At 33.3% G+C, this 21,338-nt stretch overlaps 1 protein-coding gene and 1 pseudogene across 1 annotated transcript; one reads left to right on the forward strand and one right to left on the reverse strand.

Annotated features, from left to right (window-relative positions):
* The first annotated feature begins 203 nt into the window (after positions 1-203).
* Positions 204-7,038, forward strand: LOC144835637 (lymphocyte-specific helicase-like; annotated as a pseudogene).
* A 2,280-nt stretch (positions 7,039-9,318) lies between these two features.
* LOC144835638 (uncharacterized) lies at positions 9,319-16,153 on the reverse strand. Its single transcript, XM_078690714.1, has 4 exons — positions 15,940-16,153; positions 15,258-15,758; positions 14,767-14,817; positions 9,319-11,303 (listed from the first exon to the last, which is right to left on the reverse strand). Exons 1-4 carry the CDS (start codon positions 15,947-15,949, stop codon positions 9,319-9,321), a joined length of 2,547 nt encoding a protein of 848 aa, XP_078546840.1. The 5' UTR covers positions 15,950-16,153.
* Positions 16,154-21,338: the final 5,185 nt, after the last annotated feature.

Below are 21,338 nucleotides of genomic sequence, written 5' to 3' on the forward strand. Positions count from 1 at the left end.
CCGAGTTTTAAGTCGAAAAAGAAAGTTCGAATGAGAGGGTCTAAGGCTTGATGCCAAAATGCTTCGTTCTGCTTGCATATACAGTTTTAGTTTTATAAAAGGAGTATTATGTTAGGGAAGGCTGGTTCCCTGTCTGAATCACAGAGGAAAGGAGTGGGACAAGAGAATGAAAGAAACGGAAGAGAGACAAGAGAACCGAAAACATGTCTGCTCGAGATGATACGTAAGTATCTTAAGAAGGCTGGTTCCCTGTCTGACTCATGAAAAAGTGGGACAAGAAAAGAAAAGAAACGGAAGATAGACAAGAGAGCCGAAAACATACACAAAGACAAAGAAGCATCATTCCAGACTCCATTACAAAACGGTAGTCTGACTTCGTTTTTATTATTATTTTTCGGTCAAGTTGGACGAGAATAGAACTTTCAATGATTTCAAGATCTTTGATTCATTGCGTATGAGTATAAATTGAATGTATCCTTATTACTAGAACCCTACTTAAAATATAAGCAGAAGTATTATATCTTATGCCTATATTATTATGATATATTGTTTATTGTGATCAGGGACAACTTCCTGTTGTGATGGCATTCTTCTGTTCAGAGAAACTCGCTGTTTATTGTTACGATTATTATGTGGAATAGGGCCTACGTTCAGTTATTTAACAAAACCACGTGAAGCCACACCCTATCCCCTAACTAAAAAAAGTCATCAGAACTACACCTATATTCTCATTGTTTTGCAAATAAATGTTCCGAACTAATTAAAATGAAATTGTAAACTTACAAATTGGCTTAAGACTGGACTGTAACTGGATCTCGTATCTGGACTATCAATATACCGATACAGTTAAATGTGACGATTTATAGCAGCAACTGCACCACTCCCTTTGACGTCAACTACTGTATAATTCAGTGTAAACTTACAAATGGCTTAAGACTGGACTGTAACTGGATCTCGTATCTGGACTATCAATATACCGATACAGTTAAATGTGACGATTTGTAGCAGCAACTGCACCACTCCCTTTGACGTCAACTACTGTGTAATTATTATTCATAATCCACGTATATGTATGCTATATTGACTTTGTCCGTGACGTCACAAAAACTTTTCCACGGTCCAACTGTCTTTCTGTTGAAACACAATGTATACGATTATTATATCGACACCGTCGTACGACGTCTATAAATATTCCATTCAAAATTTCAGAGAAAGTATTTTTAGAAAATTACCAGCTAGAATCTTTTTAAATAATATTTAAAAACTGCAAAACGTCATGGTATGGAATTATGTTACAAGTGGTTAGAGTTGAATATAAGTTGTCCATGCACCTACAAAAAACGGAGTGCATTTTGTTTGGATCTAAAAGAAAAGTTTAAAATATTGAGAATTTCAAATCACTTTTAATGATCATAATGTCCTTTAGCCATGATTCCATAAGTACCTTGGTTTACAAATTGATAACTGTATTTCAAATGAAGAATATGTTACATGTATTATTATGAAACAAAAGCAAATTCGACCAGATTGAAATTTCTTTATATTTTGGTCTATAAATATTCCATTCAAAATTTCAGAGAAAGTATTTTTAGAAAATTACCAGCTAGAATCTTTTTAAATAATATTTAAAAACTGCAAAACGTCATGGTATGGAATTATGTTACAAGTGGTTGGAGTTGAATATAAGTTGTCCATGCACCCACAAAAAACGGAGTGCATTTTGTTTGGATCTAAAAGAAAAGTTTAAAATATTTAGAATTTCAAATCACTTTTAATGATCATAATGTCCTTTAGTCATGATTCCATAAGTACCTTGGTTTACAAATTGATAACTGTATTTCAAATGAAGAATATGTTACATGTATTATTATGAAACAAAAGCAAATTCGACCAGATTGAAATTTCTGTACAGACAGGCTAGCTGTTTGGACAAGCAAAGGGAAACTGTTATGCTCTGCATTAATTCAGTGTATTTTCGACTATGCTGCAACAGACTGGTATTCTGGTATAACTTCATTCCTTCCAAATAAACTCCAGGTAACCCAAAACAAAATTGTACGGTTTATTCTCAACATTGCCTCTATTGGTCAGGAACAACCAAAACGGCTGTTGGTTATCTGAACATAAACAACAGAGTTAAATTTCTAAGATAGACTTCAGGTATTATAGGTCCACGCCTATAAGATATACCATGATGTAGATTCCACTTTTTTAGCAGACAATTTTACAAATATTTCTACGTACTGTACGAGGAAATTAAATGAACATTTTGTAATTCCTAATATCAAAGTGTTAGCTTCGAAAACATTTTATTATCATACTATATTAAAGATTGGAATAATGTTCCACCAAACATAAAAGGTATAAAAACACTTAATGAGTATAAACGTGCTATAAAGCTTTATCTTAGTAGGCCTAATGTGCATAGCTAGACTGATAGTAATTGTGAACGGTTGTTATATTTTTGTGAATGTTTCTATGTTTTTGTTATAAGGACTCCATTGGTAAGCTCTTTTAGATCTAAGGGTAATGATTGTACCGAATAAAACAAACAAACAAAAATGTATCCGACTTATAGTAATAAAAAAAATTGCAGATAATAATTTTTCTGGTACAGTAGGTATATTGATGATTGTAGCTAAACACACGTATACAAATATAAATTGCAAAAGAATCAATTATTCCAATATTCATTTGGAAACAACTGCACCCTAGGTCAACTTTAATATCGGGATCACATGCCGCTATTGACTTTGGCCGTGACGTAACAAAAGCTGTTCCACAGTCTAATGCAGGTCTTTCTGTAGATACACAATAGGATTACTGAAGTCTATACTTATTCACTCAAAATTACACTAAACTATTTTTAGAAAAACACACAGAATCCTCGATTTAAATGTCAAGATCAATATACATAATAGAATGTTTAAATAAAACGTACGGTAACCTATTTGGTTCTGAAAATGACGTGAGTTTCTCAACGTTTCGATCAATTATGCTTTGATGTTCATAGATAATTATGATCCGACGTCCTGCTTAAGAGTGAGGAGTTTATTTTCTGATTCTCACAAACAGGATGATCAAATTAATGATTGAAACGTCGAGAAACCCAACAATTCATTCATTTCAGAACTAATATACGCGTACGTGGGTACTGCAAACTTTATATACATTTGATTTCGCCAAGCAAACCTTCAAACAATTCTCATAATTGTTCCATTGTCTTTCTTTGTCCAGTCGGCATTCATCATTTTATACCTTTTACATATTTGCTATACGGTTCATATGCTAAAACTGGCATCTTTACCGTCCTCATGATGACTCAGCATTATCGCATCGTCACTGCGCCGGCAATATTACAAAACAATTGTTGTTGTATTGTATTTAAATGCTGGGTACGAAAAAAATAAACGAATTGAGTTATATTTTGATATCGAAATAGTGATGAAAAATTAAATTGGTAAAATAAATTATTTTTAAAAAACTGGTACGGTGTCATGTTGTCCGTTGAAGGCGCTCTTTGGTTTCTATTTAAAACGACTAGAGCAGGTGGTTAATGGTTTGGTGGTATCAATTCACACAGCGCGGCCTTTATGAATAATAAAAAGGTGTAGCTCTAGGCCTAGGTAAGGCCTGTTGTAGTTTGTTCTAAGAGCCACAAACTTAGGTAAGCTGGGTGTTAGTTTGTTTCTTTTTTGGTAATACGCTAGGCCTAGACTCTACTGGTGCCTGCATGGCACCTAACTAACGTGACAAATATTTATGAACACATCAATTGTTATCCCCCTATAGGCCTCCACCACACACAGGCAGCCAGCAGTCGTGCGTGTACCACTCTTTTTTTCTCTCTTTTCTAGCCCACACAAACTAGAGAGTCGCAGGAGGGAAGTGTGACTTCTAACTAGCCTAGTTTAGTAGCCTACTACTATCTAGGCCTGGGCCTAGATGACCTCAATGTCTGATCTTAATTGTCCTCATCTTCTCACAGCAGGATGAAAGTGCGTGACATACTTGAAGATTACAGCTGCTACACAGACCATATATAGTTATACCTCTAACACGAACATGTAGACCTACAGGTGGCACTTTATACAAGCTATTAAAATAATAAGGTGGTAAGATAAATTGTTTGATTTGTATTCAACTATGTTTATTTTAGAGAACTGAAGACATACCAATCTGCCAACAGACTTCTACTTACTGGTACCCCACTTCAAAACAACCTGTCTGAGTTGTGGTCTATGCTAAACTTCTTACTACCAGAAGTGTTTGATAATCTACAAACGTAAGTTTTAATTGTTATCAATTTGGATCCGGTCCAGCTCCAGTTGAGGTTCGCAACAGATTGTGCGTCGTACAGCATTAGTGACTTTTTGTTTTCATGACGTGTCATGCAGCTACACGCATATCGAGGAAAAAGAACATGGCACATGGTGCGTCGTGAAAACAAAATGCGACATGATTTTTATTTTCCGGAGCAGGTGTGAAAGGCAAACATGTCAATCACTGCCCACCAAACAATTTCCCTCTGTATAAGAACAAAACTGATGTGGATGTAAATTTTCTTTATTTTATTTTTCAGGTTTGAATCCTGGTTTGATTTTAATTCATTTTCAAGTCACGAAGATGAAGAAGCCATTGTAGCTAAGGAGAGAGAACAACATGTTATATCCATGATGCACCAGGTACTGCCAACAAATCAGTTAACAGTTTCTTAGATCAAAAACGAAGGGAACGGTAATTGCTCCATCTATCGGACCGAACGTTAAATTGACAAATTATAGTCCCGATGAGAACGGAACAGATTATACTCGGCTTAAATGCATGCACAGATTAATGTTGATATTTTCTGTTTGTAATTTTATTCTGTATTTAAACTGTTTGTATCTTATAGATCTTGACGCCATTTTTATTACGACGCTTAAAGACAGATGTTGACCTGACAATACCTCCAAGAAAGAGATCATTGTAAATGCACCAATGGCGAGTATTCAACAAGAATTCTACGCATCAACTCTAGACAGGTCAATTATTGATAATGTCAAACCCAAGGTAAGAACATTGCATCACGTGCCATGGCTCTGTTATAATCAACCTAGCTGCCTACAAGCCAGAGTATCTAGGGTTAGTTAACATGAAATTAGAAACACATGCTAAAATAAATGAGGCGAGATTCTGCAGCTGAAAAATTGCCATAAGAATTAGCCAATGATTGGTTGATAACTAAAAGTTAAAAAATCGAATGCCACACTTTCTATAGTTTGTTTAGGTGCCTTAGGTTATTAAGTTCCAAACTATTGAAGTGTATATAAAAAGAATGTTGTTGTCACTCATCTTGGCGTCCTTTTGTTCCACAGAAAAGAGAAGAGGTAACATTGACCCCAAAAGGTCGACCCAAGAGAGGATGCTCTAGAAGCGACTGCACCTGGTGAGAGGGTGTCCCTGTCCACCTCCACCACTACAACATCCATGAGTACATTACTTTATGCCCCTTTTATTATTTATTTCAGAGAACCAACTGCACCTGGTGTGACCCCATCAAATACAGAATCAGTAGTTAATATTAAGCTTCAAAACATTGTAATATAACTGTATGCTGTAACCATCCTTACCTACTGGAATATCCACTTGACCCGGTCACGCAACAGTTCAAAGTTGACGAGGATCTTGTCAAGTCATGCGGAAAGCTTTTAGTGTTGGAGAGAATGTTACCTGAACTAAAGAAGCGTGGACACAAGGTATCAATCTTAAATATTCATGTTAGTTTAAAAGAATGCAATAAGTTAATGAAATTGGCAATTGGTACCAGCTTATTTTATAAAAACATCTGAATTATATGTCTGTTTGTCTGTAGGTCCTGATCTTATCCCAGATGACCTCAATGTCTGATATGTTTGTCTGTTTGTCTGTAGGTCCTGATCTTATCCCAGATGACCTCAATGTCTGATATGTTTGTCTGTAGGTCCTCATCTTTTCCCAGATGACCTCAATGCTTGACATACTTGAAGATTACTGCCACTTAAGAAACCACAACTACTGTCGTCTAGATGGCAGCATGGCTTTTGCTGAGAGACAACAACAGGTATATGGTGAAGATGAAGAAATTTAGAATTATTTGGAAGAACTTGTAAATATAAATGATACTGAATTAAGTTGATACACTCATTCTGATTTTAGCAACTACTGCTGTATTATGTTAATTAGTATTATGAATGTTTTTACTGAGAAAAAATAGAAAATGTGTTTGTCTTAATTTTTACCAAATGTCCACCTAATGCTAATTATCTTTAATATCAGTTGGTTGTAGCAGTTTTTTGTTTGTTTGTCTCAATTATTCAAAATTAGTGGAAGAAAGTTGTGTTATTATCTTTCTCAGACTAGTAATTTTAGCAATGGTCCTGATTATTTCATCTTTCTGCTTTCAACAAGAGCTGGTGGGTTAAGCATCTACTTGACAACAGCTGACACAGTCATTATATATGACAGTGATTGGGTAAGTTAAATAAATAATTACTACATTTTATTACAGCGTGATCAATAATCTGACATACAATTTACACACAGAGTGCAATATACTTTTTAGCTGCGCACTTTTTGCACTAGTGCATGATAGTGAAAAAATAAAGAGCGCACTAGTGACTCATTTCAGCGCGTCTGATTGGCTACATCCTTGAACCCATGTTATAATAATTAGTCACAAGCTTGTGGTGTAATCTTTGTTTTAGTGTAGTGACTTTCAATACATTGTAAAGTAGCATTTATATAGTTGTAGAATCCACAGTCAGATCTACAAGCCCAAGATAGATGCCACAGAATTGGTCAAGAAAAGCCAGTGATTGTCTACAGGTTAGTGACCATTAACACCATTGACCAGAAGATAGTGGAGAGAGCAGCTGCAAAGAGGAAGCTGGAGAAGATGGTCATTCATCAAGGTCAGTTTTGTCTTTCACACCTCCCTAAAAACCCTCCTGAACAATTCGAATAAATATGTTAAATTAATCATATTGTTTTATAGACTTCTACAGTAAAAAGCTGTGATGGATCCCATGGAACTACTACTGATCACTCTGGCAATAGAGAGGTTTCGCAACGCTACGAATACGATAACGAAAACGAATACGTCACGCACATGTATTCGTTTTCGTAAGCCTGCAAAAATCGAGGGCGCCGTCGATCCAAAAAAAAAAATGTGACTGCGGTAAATTCGAAGCGCAGCAGGTACGTGTTGCTTGGCTGCCTAGGCCTAGCGTAACATCAAAGCGAGTGAGCACTTTAAAAACTGCTATTTATCAAAATCGACTTGTTATTTTAGTAAATTACTTTTAGTAAATTACTTTCAATAAATCTATAATTATATTATAATCATGAATCATTTCTGATTCAAATGCAAAATGTGGAAAATAATCAAAAACTATACTCGTTTTGTAGTTACGAATATGACTGATGATATTCGTCAACACAAATACGCTTTACGAATATGAAATGGGGATCAGCTCAAAAGTTTCATAAATGTATGACGTATCCGTTTTCGTTATCGTATTTGTAGCGTTGCGAAACCTCCCTATTATCAAAAACTGTGAAGAACAAGTCATCAGCGACGCAGATCTTGAGCTCCTATTGGATCGCAGCGACCTTGTTGAGAATAACGCGGGAAAAAATTGAAACCAGTAAAGGAAAATGAAGTGTTTAAGGTTCTGGAATCCTGCGATGAGAATGTCATGGCGTTAAGGATCTCAGTACTGGGTTCACATACTGTATACCCAATATTGCACAAATTGAAATCTGGGATTGTTAATGGTATTTATGACATTTATTTCTATGCAAGTAGTTACTGTTGTTTTCTGCACAGCACAGTGTTCAGGTTTAAACTATTGTTAACACCAAGTGTTATTACAAGTCAGCACAGTGTTCAGGTTTAAACTATTATTAACACCAAGTGTTATTTACAAGTCAGCACAGTGTTCAGGTTTAAAATATTGTTAACACCAAGTGTTATTACAAGTCAGCACAGTGTTCAGGTTTAAACTATTGTTAACACCAAGTGTTATTACAAGTCAGCACAGTGTTCAGGTTTAAACTATTATTACCACCAAGTGTTATTACAAGTCAGCACAGTGTTCAGGTTTAAACTATTGTTAACACCAAGTGTTATTACAAGTCAGCACAGTGTTCAGGTTTAAACTATTGTTAACACCAAGTGTTATTACAAGTCAGCACAGTGTTCAGGTTTAAACTATTGTTAACACCAAGTGTTATTACAAGTCAGCACAGTGTTCAGGTTTAAACTATTGTTAAGACCAAGTGTTATTACAAGTCAGCACAGTGTTCAGGTTTAAACTATTTTTAACACCAAGTGTTATTACTCTTACAACATAAAGAAAATCAAAGACTGTACACAAATATATCTGAACATTAAGTAGAACTTTTAATTATTCCAATCTATATATTTTCACCCTTAAATTTATTTTATACAGAATTATATTTCACTATTTCTACATCATAACATAAAAAATAAGTCTACATCAAAAAATATATTTAAAAACACACCAATGAAACTAATCATTGATATCAAACTATATTATATAATGTCTTCATTGTTTGATTTTTGTCATTTTTAGTTTTACAAATTCTACTACAACTTTGTTCTGTTGTTGTTACTGTGCCAAAACATCTCATAATGTGTTTATTTGTTAATTTAATTTCTAATTACGTTTTCATTTAATAAAACTGCTTTTGATAACAAATTACGTTTCATCATTATGTTCATGTTATGTTTTATAGTTTCAAGTTGTACCACTTTACTTTTAGTATTTAACCATCCAACCTAATTATAAAGAGTTGTATTAATTACATTTAATATAATATTATCACATAATTACTTTAAAACACGCACAACCAATTCTATACAATATATAAAGTAAAAAACATTGCATTATTATAAAAAAATCATTTTCATTTAATATGTCAGCACAGCTTATAAAGATTATAATGAATAAGAAACAAACATTCTTGTTTATCTGCATGCTACAGCTGTTAATAATTATTACTTCCGTTGCTAGTGTGCCGCGTGCGGAAGTACGCGCGCGCGCTCCGTCGATGAAGGTAAAGTATGTCAAAATAAAATGTTTACAAACATTTTTATGTTTTAGATTATCATATTGATTTAATCTACTATACGATTTATATATAACAGGTCGTTTTTATATTGAATACAAATTTAATGTTAGAAATGCAATTATTTGCGATATCAAAAATTGACACCTGCTTGCTGCGAGATTTAAAAATGTGTCTGTTATATAGTAGAAGTAACATACGTTATCAGTGAAAACTAGGATGATGAAATCTAATATTTCTTATTGAACACTTTTCAGACACGTGACGAATGTCGTCAGCTGATAGATTGCAATCCCTCATGTAAAGCTCCCTCAGCTTAGGACACATAATGAGAAATGAAGAAAATGTATTAACATCAATGTTGTGAAGTTTACTATCAAAGATATCGAGAGAACGTAATGCTAATTGAAATTGTTTGAGAGAACATTCTGATACAAAGTCATTAAATACATCACGTGATAGATTCCAAATCCCAACATAGTCATATTCACCTTCAATGCCTAAAATGTGTGCAATAACTCTTCCCTTTCGCTCCAATGCCATCTTACTACAAAAGGCACCGACACTAACATCAACATATTGCATACAATACAATTGCATAATTAGACGTATGAAATGCCCGTCACATTGTTCACCTGGACTAATGTGATCAATAAACATTCTTATAGAGGTAGATATATCATCCAAATGATTATTTATTTCTAAATCTTTGCTTGTCATGTAATTAATTAATTCATTTACCACAGCATCTTTATGTTCTTTTTTAACCAAGTTTAAATTTCTCGGCAGATTGCGATATGTTGACAAACTATTTGTAACCCAGTGCTTGAGGAAACCGCCAGCTTTATCACCAAGGAAACCAATTGCAAACTCTGTCGCTCTGTATAAATGCTTACTCTCTCGTATCACCTCCCACTCATCATCATCCAATGGTGTAAGTAATGTTCGTACATCTGAGCACTCATTCTCCATACCTTCACGTTCACATAATTTGCACAAGTAAAATCCCACCAATGACTCTACTATCAATTTGTGGGGAGGCATAAAAATGATATCAAAATTCGATTTTAAAATCGGTGCTTCTTCATAAACAAATCCAAGTTTCACGGACATATCAACCAAATCTTTATTCGTATGTTTATCATTCAAATCTTTCATGTTTATTGAAAGTTGATTTACTTTCAAGCTATCATACATACATTTTCCCAACAAAATCATAGCATTAACATATTTTGCTGGTGTGTCTTCAAATTTAGAAAGCTTGGCGAATTGTTCTTGTTTGTTGAACTGATTTAAAATATTACGAAATATTTCTTTAAAAAGTTCAGCTTTATCTGTAGGAAGGCTTTGACTGCCTTCCCATAGCAAACAGATTGAAAAAAGTAGCATCGGGTTTTTGCACATTTCATACGCTTCAGGATGTTTTATCCCAGCCCAATAATTAGTGTCAATATTCAATTCGTTTCGAAGGGATTCTCCCAATTGTGGTTTTTCAAAATACTCAAAATGTTTGTCAATGTACTTTCCTATGCTCTCGTTGTTAAACCCATTAACTCTTACATGTACGTCACTTTCTTTTACGAATTCATCTATGTTTTCTGATCGTGAAGTAAGTATTACGGTACTGTTTTTTAAGTTGTTCTTGTTGAACAGACTAATTACGCTTGGATTATTAAATCTTAATTCATCTAACCCATCTAGTAGCAGTACAACTTTATCGTCATTTTTCTTTATGAATTTTTTAATTAACCGTGGGTCCTCTGGGATATCTGTATCTAAATTAAAATCTGTCATATCAATTTGCTTAACAATTTGATCGAAAATGTTGTCATCCTTTTCTAAATCCCTTACACTTAAAAGAAATACAATTTTACCTTTAAATGATTTAATTGATTGAGTAGCCGTAGCCCAGTTGTATGATAAATGCCTTAATATGGTAGTTTTACCTATCCCACCCTCTCCATCTATAAGAGCTCTACATCCAGGTTTGGAACTGATAACATCTACCACTTCTGTTAATGTTGTTGGTTTGCAGCCTTCATTCTTGTCACCTTCTTTCAGTAGTTCCATATCGGTAAACATCTGCGAAATGTCAACTGTGTATCTACCACGCATTGTTGCTGGTGTAAATCTACTGGCCTGACTACACAATTGCCTTTGTCTTTGAAGCAGATATTCTTCAATCTTGTCTAGATGCGAAGAAAAATGGCAAAACAATATTTAGTTAATATATTTATTTTATTTAATAAGGGCCTTGCAATTTCTAGTACTGCAATACAATAAATAATGCTGAAGCCGCGCCGAAGTAGTAAACGAAGTAAATAATATAGAGGGCGACAAACACAATTTATTATCAATCAGAAAGAAAACTCTGTTAAACGACTGGTGGTCGCCAGCAAATTAATCGTAACAACCGTTTAATGTAGAGCAATCCACCGCTTATGGTAAAACCATATAAATCATTGATGCTGATGGCCGCTTTTAGGAAGAAAGCAAGGCGGTCGCTTTTTTTTAAACAAAGGTTCAATTTTGTAAAAAATATAATAATTCTATGCTGATCGTCGATAGTAAAACTACATTAGCGTGAGGCAATTTCGTTATACTCCATTAACTTTTGACTGTTCTACATAAGCTGTGTGTGTTTCTACTAGCTGGAAGTTTTACTAAAGCTGATTTTTCTAGATTCACTGTTTACGACATTAGCGTTGTAACACGCATATATTCATTTTTTGGTAGGTGAAATAAAAAAGGAGTTGTACAATAGTATAACAAAATAAAGATTTTTCAGGCATCTCAGTACAACTTTTGTTCTTAATACGAAAGCAATAACAAATAACAATAATAATATAAATTGCGTTCAAAGTGATAGTTTTGACATTTACTTTAATAGGAAAAGTTACAAATCTAATTAAATTTGCTTTTATTCAAAATTGAAATATTGCACGCGTGTACGAATTAATTGAATTAAAAACCTTGTCATTTATCCTAAATTAAAATTAGCTGGTAATTATCGTGGAGCTGCTGTTGTATAAACACACGTTTGCAATATTAAATATATTTTATTTTACATATTCTATTCGTTGGTCTTTCGTGAAAAGAGTTATGATACACGACCCAGGTTGTGACGTGTTGTCATTACAATTTGTTTTGTTTTTTTGGCCTATTTAATTTTAGTGCGTTGGGTTCTTATCAGTTGATCTCAATCTGCTCCCTAATACAGTGGTGGGTAATGAAGCATGTTGGGTCGTCCCACTTTGCTAGGAGGTAACTTTCAGACAGTTAACACAAGTTTTTAATACAAGAAAACAAAGCAATACAATTATAGGTACAAAAGAACAATGTTAGAGTGTTAAGAACTATTTATTAGGAGACTATTCCCCTTAAAATAACTATGGTACATTAACAATAAGTATTGTATAGAAAAAAATCCCAAAAGGGCGGAGGCTGATACAGAAGGTAATAATAGAACATCAGATGTGTCATACTGAACTACGCCCAATAGGTAATCTGTTCCATAGGCATAGTGCGTACACTTAATCTGTTAAATATATTATATTTAAATTATTTCTATTTTTATAGCAATCTTCAAATATTGCACAAACAAATAAAAGTAATAATAATTTTAGTAGAACTAAGGGTATACCAACTCCCTGTGTTGAAAAATCATCAAAACAAAGTGCAGTATAACAGTATGTATGCTAACTAGTACAATATGAATATATAATATATTACATAGAGATACTAATAATATAATATTAATTTTACATTAGAAAACAGAAATGGAAACCACATAGGTCAAATTCAACGTTTTATATGTGCTACAATCCTTGTCCTATTAGTAAAATGGACGAGTCCGCCAATACGGCAAAACCACGCTGGTGGTTTTCAAATAAACCAAGTGTTTTAAAACTATTAACTTTCGTGAAAAAATTAAGCGTTTTGGATAAGTAGTTTTTCAGCAACTGTAATTTTAGTTTTAACGTTACGTTCTGACTGTTAAGGAAAGCTTTGTCGACTTCGAAAATGTTCGCCTATCCTTTAACACTAGCCGGTCACTGACAAACTAAAACACTGCTTCAAAAAAGGGGCTGTGCCGACGAAGTATCTGAACCAATCAAATTTTAATTTAGGTCATTAGAAAGCTTGATTGATTAGCTTTTGCATGGTGGAACAGCCAATATCATTGGATAACTAGGTCAAACGTTATGAACGTTTTTGTAAAGATCTCAACAAATTTGCAAAACAAGCCTATTCTTTAACACAGGGCAATTTTCAAATCGTCTAACTTTAAAAATCAATGCCGACGACGTTTTAGGTTTTTTTAAATTAAAAAAAACATGACATTGTAGGTACTTAATTAGGCATTACAATGTCGAAACAGCCATAAAAATCGGTCAATTAATAACAAAGTTACATTGAAAAAACTTTCAAAAAATAGCTGTTTTTCGGTGATTTCGTGCCGTTTAGCGGAAATCGCCCGGATTTTTGGGTACATAGAACAAATTGTAATGTTTTTTATAATACCATGCATGTATGTTATTAGGTTAAAAGGCTATTTGTTACGTAAGATGTTTATGATTGAAACTGAATTCACAATTCTCTACGTCATAATCACATTTATTTATGATTATCCTCAATTTTATGCCAAATGGCATGATACAATGTGCATTTATAGGCCTTAATTAACGCTGTATCCATGAAAATCAAAGGGATTATAGAGGGCGGCATACATAATATATCATCAGAGCCATGGCTCTGTATATCATTAATCAGAACGAAACTTTAAACAATGTTATATATTTGAACTAAGATGATTGTAACTACAGTACAGTACATGTAATATTACGGTGAATTACTATTTTTTAATTTGATTACAAAATCTCATTAATTGTTTTATGAAGACATTTTATTTTCAAATTAATTATGATTTTATAATGAGCAAGACGATGTGATTTTATTATTCATTCAATCTTTTATCTCGGAATCTCTGGTCCATAGAAAGTAAAATTAAATATAAATGAATTAAAAATAAAAATTATTACTACTCATCTCATGTTTTTAATGCATTAAGAATTTTTGATTGTTATAGAAATGTAGTATGAGGCCATTATTCACTTTTAGATTTTCCCTTGTATATTATTGTTGTTTATTTTTTCGCCAGATCAGAAACTTTAATCACACTTTATGGTTAATGAAGTTATTGTTGCAACATTCGTTTTTTCATTGAATTGTAGTATAGGCGGAATTATAGAGGGCGGCAAACACAATGTTTAATCCATCGGAAATAATAAAACGTCCTCTGAAAATCTTAAAAACTTTTAGGCCTAAGTAGACCTATTTTTATTTTAATTCAGTAAACAAACTTTGCAATGCGGATTAGAATTAAGCTTATTGGATCCCAAAGAATTATGATATGTGTAATATGAGTCTTACTTTTTATGATGTTAACAACATTTCGTTTTTAAAACAATGAATCTTCCTAATTATTAAATCGTTCTACACGTGGTTAGGATTGGAATTAAACATCAAAAAGGATTTTGTTTAATTATTATTATTCTGAAAGCAACTAAACTGTTTTTTGATTTAACCTCTTTTCGAATTCCTTGTTTTAAATTATACAGTACATTAGTAACTCACCTGTTTCTGATTTACCTTCTTTTCGCATTCCTTGTTCTTCATTACTACTGCTGGTTGCCACTTGCCCTGTTTTAATAATAGAATAATAATAATAAGAAAAAAAAATGAAATACTTATTCTACCTAAAAAACTACCGATTGAGAGCAAAATTATACGGTACATTATTAGTAACTAATCTGTTTCTGATTTAAATCTTTTTCGCATTCCTTGTTCTTCATTACTACTGGTTGCCACTTGCCCTGTTTAATAAATGACAGGACAAAACCTGAATTTAGGCTACAATGATATTCTATACCGGTATGCTTCTTTAAAAATATCATTTATTACATTAATTCAACACAAATATTTTTCATTGTATATACAAAATAATAATAATTAACATAACAAAACAACTGCAATGTATTAACATGCACCTTCAGTCGGCGGACATGGATTTAATGTTGCCAGACTGTTTTATATTTCTTTTTACCAAATTAATGTTTTTTACGCTTTTCTCACTAACATACCTTCAGTCAGATGTGTTACTCTTGATTCCAGTCCAACTTGTCTTAAATTGTTAATAAATTCTTCAATTTTTTCTTCACAGATTTTTTTTCTCTGTTCCAAATCCAGAATCATACTCCAAGCATCTTTATAATTCTTTAACGCACTACCATTGTACAATGCATCTATTTTGTCCACATCAGCCTGTCTAAGTCCATTTCCGAAAGCTACAATTTGGAGTCGATATCGAGTGAACATAGTAATTTCTTGAACATCGAGAAAAGAATGTTTGAGACGATCTATGACACCAAACTGTTCAGTTACTTTTATTGTCTCGTATAACAATATACGATTGTCTGAACTTAAACGTCCATTTGCCCTTAATTCCTGTAGTAAGTGTATTGTGTTGGTGGCGCTGTCTATGTTCGATGCTGCAATCAAATCTTTGTACAAAACTTTCAGCTTTGTGACGAGATTACGTTCATCATACCAAGTTGAAACATTTACTAAATCTAGATCAAAATCTATAAAATGGTGAAAACAGAACAATATTAAAAATGTGTATTATTATTTAATGCAACACTAGGATTACTGTATGTAATCATGTAAAGCGGACCGATCTTTTTTTATGTCGGTACTTATTATACTAATATATGTTTATAATTTTGTATTAAGTCTTTATGAGTAAATACATTATCAGTGTACCTGTTGCCATTTTTCAAATTTCTGTCTTCATTCCTGAAAAATAAGTGTTAAATCGGATCATATTCACAAATATATCTACTTCCGATAGGCTGATGTATACTTATGAAGTGATGATCGTTTGATACCAAGTTCAATGTAACGATAAGATCAATGATTGAACTGTCTGCAGTTTGTTTATAGTCAATAAGTGTGGAGCATCCCAGCAATTTATATAATGTTCTTTATGTCTTGCTACCCGTGCGTACTTCAGGATTGGACAGGACAGGTTGGGCATCAGTGACAAACTGAACACAAAGAACTTCACATTAATGGAATATTAGTCAAAATTTAACGAATTTACTGTATTACACTATAGCATAGTTAAAATATAAAAACTGAAAGATGTATGTATCTGATTTGATTATTGTGATGGCCACATTCTGGATTGAGAGATGAGAAAAATGTGTGCTTGTTCTTTATAGGGTGTACGTTCAATTAACAGGAACAGGTCATTTTCGATCCACAACCACATACTCGCTCCCTCCCATTAAACGTAAAAATAACTATAGTAAGCCTATAAATGTGGTACGAGTAAGTTTAATATTATTGTAGTTGGCGGTGTTAGCATTGCGCAGAACGCAAGAGGAGTGAACACCCGCTACATTTATGATTATGATCAGTTCGGCAATCACCCGAGGATTATGATCAGGTTCGGCAATCACCCGAGGATTATGATCAGGTTCGGCAATCACCCGAGGATTAAGATCAGGTTCGGCAATCACCCGAGGATTAAGATCAGGTTCGGCAATCACTGGAAAAATTAGATTGAATGTTAGCATGTATAAAACCGTACTTAAATATAAAAAAACATACATAGGTAATTATAATTATCTTATATGATATATCGTTTGTTGTGATGGAATTAGTTTGTTGACGATTATGTGTGGCACAAGAATACTAGTAGGTTCAGTAATATTAACAAGACATATACCACAATCCACACTCTACTTTATGCCTATATTCTCATATTATTGTTTTGCAAATAAATTAGGCTATATTAATGAAATGATGTAAACTTACAAATTGGCTTAAGACTGGACTGTAACTGGATCTCGTATCTGGACTATCAATATACCGATACAGTAAAATGTGACGATTTATAGCAGCAACTGCACCACTCCCTTTGACGTCAACTACTGTGTAATTATGATTCATAATCCACGTACATGTATGCTATATTGACTTTGTGTGTGACGTCACAAAAGCTATTCCACGGTCCAACGTACACGAATATATCGTACGACGTCTATAATTATTCCATTCAAAAATCCCTAGAAAGTATTTTTAGAAAATTACCTAGACTCTTTTTGAATAATATTTAAAAACTGCAGATTATTTTAGTATATATTATATTCATGGTATTTTTTATTTGCAAAAACATTTAAAAAAAAGATTAGTAAATAAACAGCAATACATTATATGGTACTTACTAAAACTAAAACTTGTAATATTAAAAGGGCAATTTGTGATTGCAGATGATAATTGTTCTTATATGCATTGTACCAACACACATTTATACAATGTGTAAATTGCAAAAGAACTATCAATATTCATTTCAATATTCCAATATTCATTTCGTAGCAACAATTAATGCGCGCCACTCTCTTTGAGGTCAACTTTAATATCACGATCACATGTCGCTATTGACTTTGGCCGTGACGTCACAAAAGCTGTTCCACAGTCTGGCGCAGGTCTTTCTGTATACTTATTCACTCAAAATTCTACAGAAACTATTTTAGAAAAATACTTACAATTTCCTTCTGAAATGATATGGTTTTATCGAATATCGATTTAAATAATATCAATACCTATAATAATAGACTTTTTGAAAAAAGTTGGTGCCTATCGTTGAGTTTATTAAAACACACACTTAAAATGATTGTTATAGTCTTTTTTTGTTATCACTAAAACTGGGTTGGTTTCTGATTTTGGGGTTAATGGTTCTTCCATGGAGAAATAAGATTTCTCCATGGTTCTTCCATGTTCGGCTTTCTGTTTTCGCCGCCGAGTCAAATATACTTATAAGGATTTTGTGTGAGTTCAATGATGAGTGACATGAAATGAACAAACGACAAAGTTTTCAAGTCCTATTTCATGAGTAGGCCGTAGAAGCTGATACCACAATAATATAAGAATTCTAGGTTCTTGATTTTAATATTTCATCAAAAGGAAGTACCGCTTCCTTTGTGCATTCATGCGTGATGTTTAAATAATCACTAAAAAAAAAACCCACATGATTTGTTAGTTCAAACTTCGTATTATAACAGTTTACCATATTTAATGATTTATGTTTTGTTTTTTTTAGTACACATGTACGGAACAAATTTTATTTATTTGACATATTATTATAAAGTGCTATAACTTAAACAGACACACTCTGTGTAGGCGCGGATGCTGAAACCTCTGAACATTTCGTCATGTCAAAGGTCAAATGAACAACAATAATGTACGGTTTTGATTAAAGCATACAACAACTTAATGTGCACTATCAACATAAATATGTATATCTTTAGAATGAGTGACTAACAGACAGACTACTGTAGGTAGTCGTTAATGACTGACTAACAAAGAGACTACTGTGGTAGTCGTCGAGTGCAGCTTGTTGCAATACCTTGCATTTCGACTGTTACAACATTCTACGCAGATTTTAAAACAGGAAACATTGATCAATTTACTAATTATTGCTGAAAACATCTATCTATATATTAGGTAAAAATGATGAATTTCGATTCTCTAACATTTCGATTTAAAAACTACATTGTAAAATGATGATGATGATGATGACGATGATGATAATGATGATGATGATGATGATGATAATGACGATGATAATGATGATGATGATGCACATGTATCAACAATGCATAATTTGTGTTTCACCGAATAAGGAGTGACGACGAGTTTGCGAAGTAAAGAGTGGCTGCACTGACGTCGTCACATTAGGTTTTTTAGAAACTTCAGTAAATGAAGGACCTTTAAACACATGATTTGTAGCAGTTGTACAGTGTATTATTTTGATATTAACGTTTTTATTGAAGTCAAATATGATCTATGATTGCAATCTGTATCATAGTCTACATTGTATTCGCTGTGTAATCGTATTGAGTTGTTTTTCTTCTCGTTATACGTCACAATGGGTTCTTGTTACTAGCACGCTATAAGGAAGTTATCAAAACGATCTTTTTTCCGACCTCTTTCCTTATAAATCTAAACTGGCAGAATGTTGTCTTTTTGGTGAAAGAAATAAAACTAATATTTAAAAGAAAAATGAAACAAATTCCAAGATCAGATCTTCAGATTATTGTTACATCACGCATAGAGGCCTATCATAACATAAGGAAGTTAAGCACAATATTATCTTATAGCCATCTTGTTTATAATAGATTAACATTTCTCAACTTAATTGTTTCTGATGTACTTGTTTACAACAGTGTTTATAAGAATAAATGTGCAATAAAATATTCTATTTATCAATATTTTCCTAAAGCTCTGTCCACACTATCAAACTAGTTTGACAAAAAATGGTGATGTGCCCAAATATGGTAGTGATATATGACATCATCGTGTCCATATATGGGCACATCACATTTGTTGTCACATACAATTTGATAGTGTAGACAGAGCTTAAGAAGCAGAGCATTACAAACTACTGAGGATCAATGATCATGTTTCATGTCTGAATCCACCTCTTTGTTTACCTCACAATTGTTTTTGCAAATAACGTTACACAGTATCGATGGAATAGAAAAAAGAACCAAACATCTATCCCATTAGTTTACAATGTCTTATTCTGACGTCATTACTATTCCCGTAAGCGGTATTGACGTAACGTTTTGCTTCCCCACAGTGTTGTCTGCCTCTAAGCGAGGTACAAATTGTTTCCTATACATTAGAAAGGCATTCTGTAACAGACTTAGTATTTTGCGGCATGCATACCTTGAACCTTTAAGTAGAACATTTATTTTGCAGTCGCTTCATTTTTCAAACTTGGGGCAATTCATTCAGCATTCGAAGAATGGGAAAAAATGAAAATAAAGACATATATAATAATATTACTCATGCATCATAAAGGCCAATTTACACAGAAGGTAACGATACTGAAAATATAGAATCTATGTTATTCCGTATGACCGTTTACACACAACGCGGAGCGGACGGACGGTTTCTGCTCATGATAGATACAGATTCTACGTGGGACAAGCTACGCGGTATTCCACTCAGGATAGATACTGACTCTACGTGGGACAAGCTACGCGGCATTCCGCTCAGGATAAATACAGATTCTACGTGGGACAAGCTACGCGGCATTCCGCTTACCGTCTGTGTTGGCCTTTATTGTTTTGTCAATACACATTACTCTTGTCGATTGGCGTGCCATACATTACCCATGTAGAGAATGCACGTTGGAGAAAATAGTAATCCAAGTTCTCAAGTTCACTTTTATGTTCTTAATTGAATATATACTATGTATGTATGAACATTAATGTTTCTCGTTATGAGAAGGGATTTAGACAACATTTATGGGAAAACGTTGATATTATAGTAAAGTGTATTTTCGGTAAAATGGTGAATTTAATCTAATATTTCGATTAAACACTATTACATGATGTCGCACGCGCACATGTATCAATAATAGCAAAATTTGTGTTTCCACGAAAAAAGAATGTTTAAATAGAGGGCGTCGATCTTGAATAAGGCAGGTCAAAGCTTGCGTCTACGTCCGTTTCCAGTGTAAACATGCAAAGCATTAAGATGAAACATCCACGCCTTAATGACTTAGATTTGAACATTAGTAGGCCTACAGAGCTTGATGATTTAGATTTTGACGAGATTGCGAAAGTATTAAAAGAGTGAGCACTGACGTCACATTAGGTTTTAAAAACTTCAATAATGGAGGACCTTTTAAACACATGCATTTTGTGGAAGTTGTATAAACATTGTTTTAATTGTGTTAATTATAATAATATTAACGTTTTATTAAAGTCAAAATATGATATGAGATTTCAATCTGTATCATATTGTATTATTTCGCTGTGTAACCGTAATTGAGTTGTTTTTCTTCTCGTTATACGTCACAATGGGTTCTTGTTACCATCGCGATATGAGGAACTTATCAAAACCATCTCTTTTCCGATCTAGGCTTTCCTTATAAACCAAAACCGGCAGAATGTTGTCTTTCTGGTGAAGGAAATAGATCTAATATTACCTATATTTGTCTATAAGAATCAATGTGCAATAATCATTACGGTATTCTATTTATCAATATTTTCTAAGAAGCAAAACGAACCGGGCCTGTAACTATGTTGAGGATCATGCGATGGTCATTGCATTTTGGTTGTACTCGCGCACAGTGATAATGA

Source organism: Antedon bifida, chromosome 2 (assembly GCF_963402885.1).
Source record: "Antedon bifida chromosome 2, ecAntBifi1.1, whole genome shotgun sequence".
NCBI classification, from domain to species: domain Eukaryota; kingdom Metazoa; phylum Echinodermata; class Crinoidea; order Comatulida; family Antedonidae; genus Antedon; species Antedon bifida.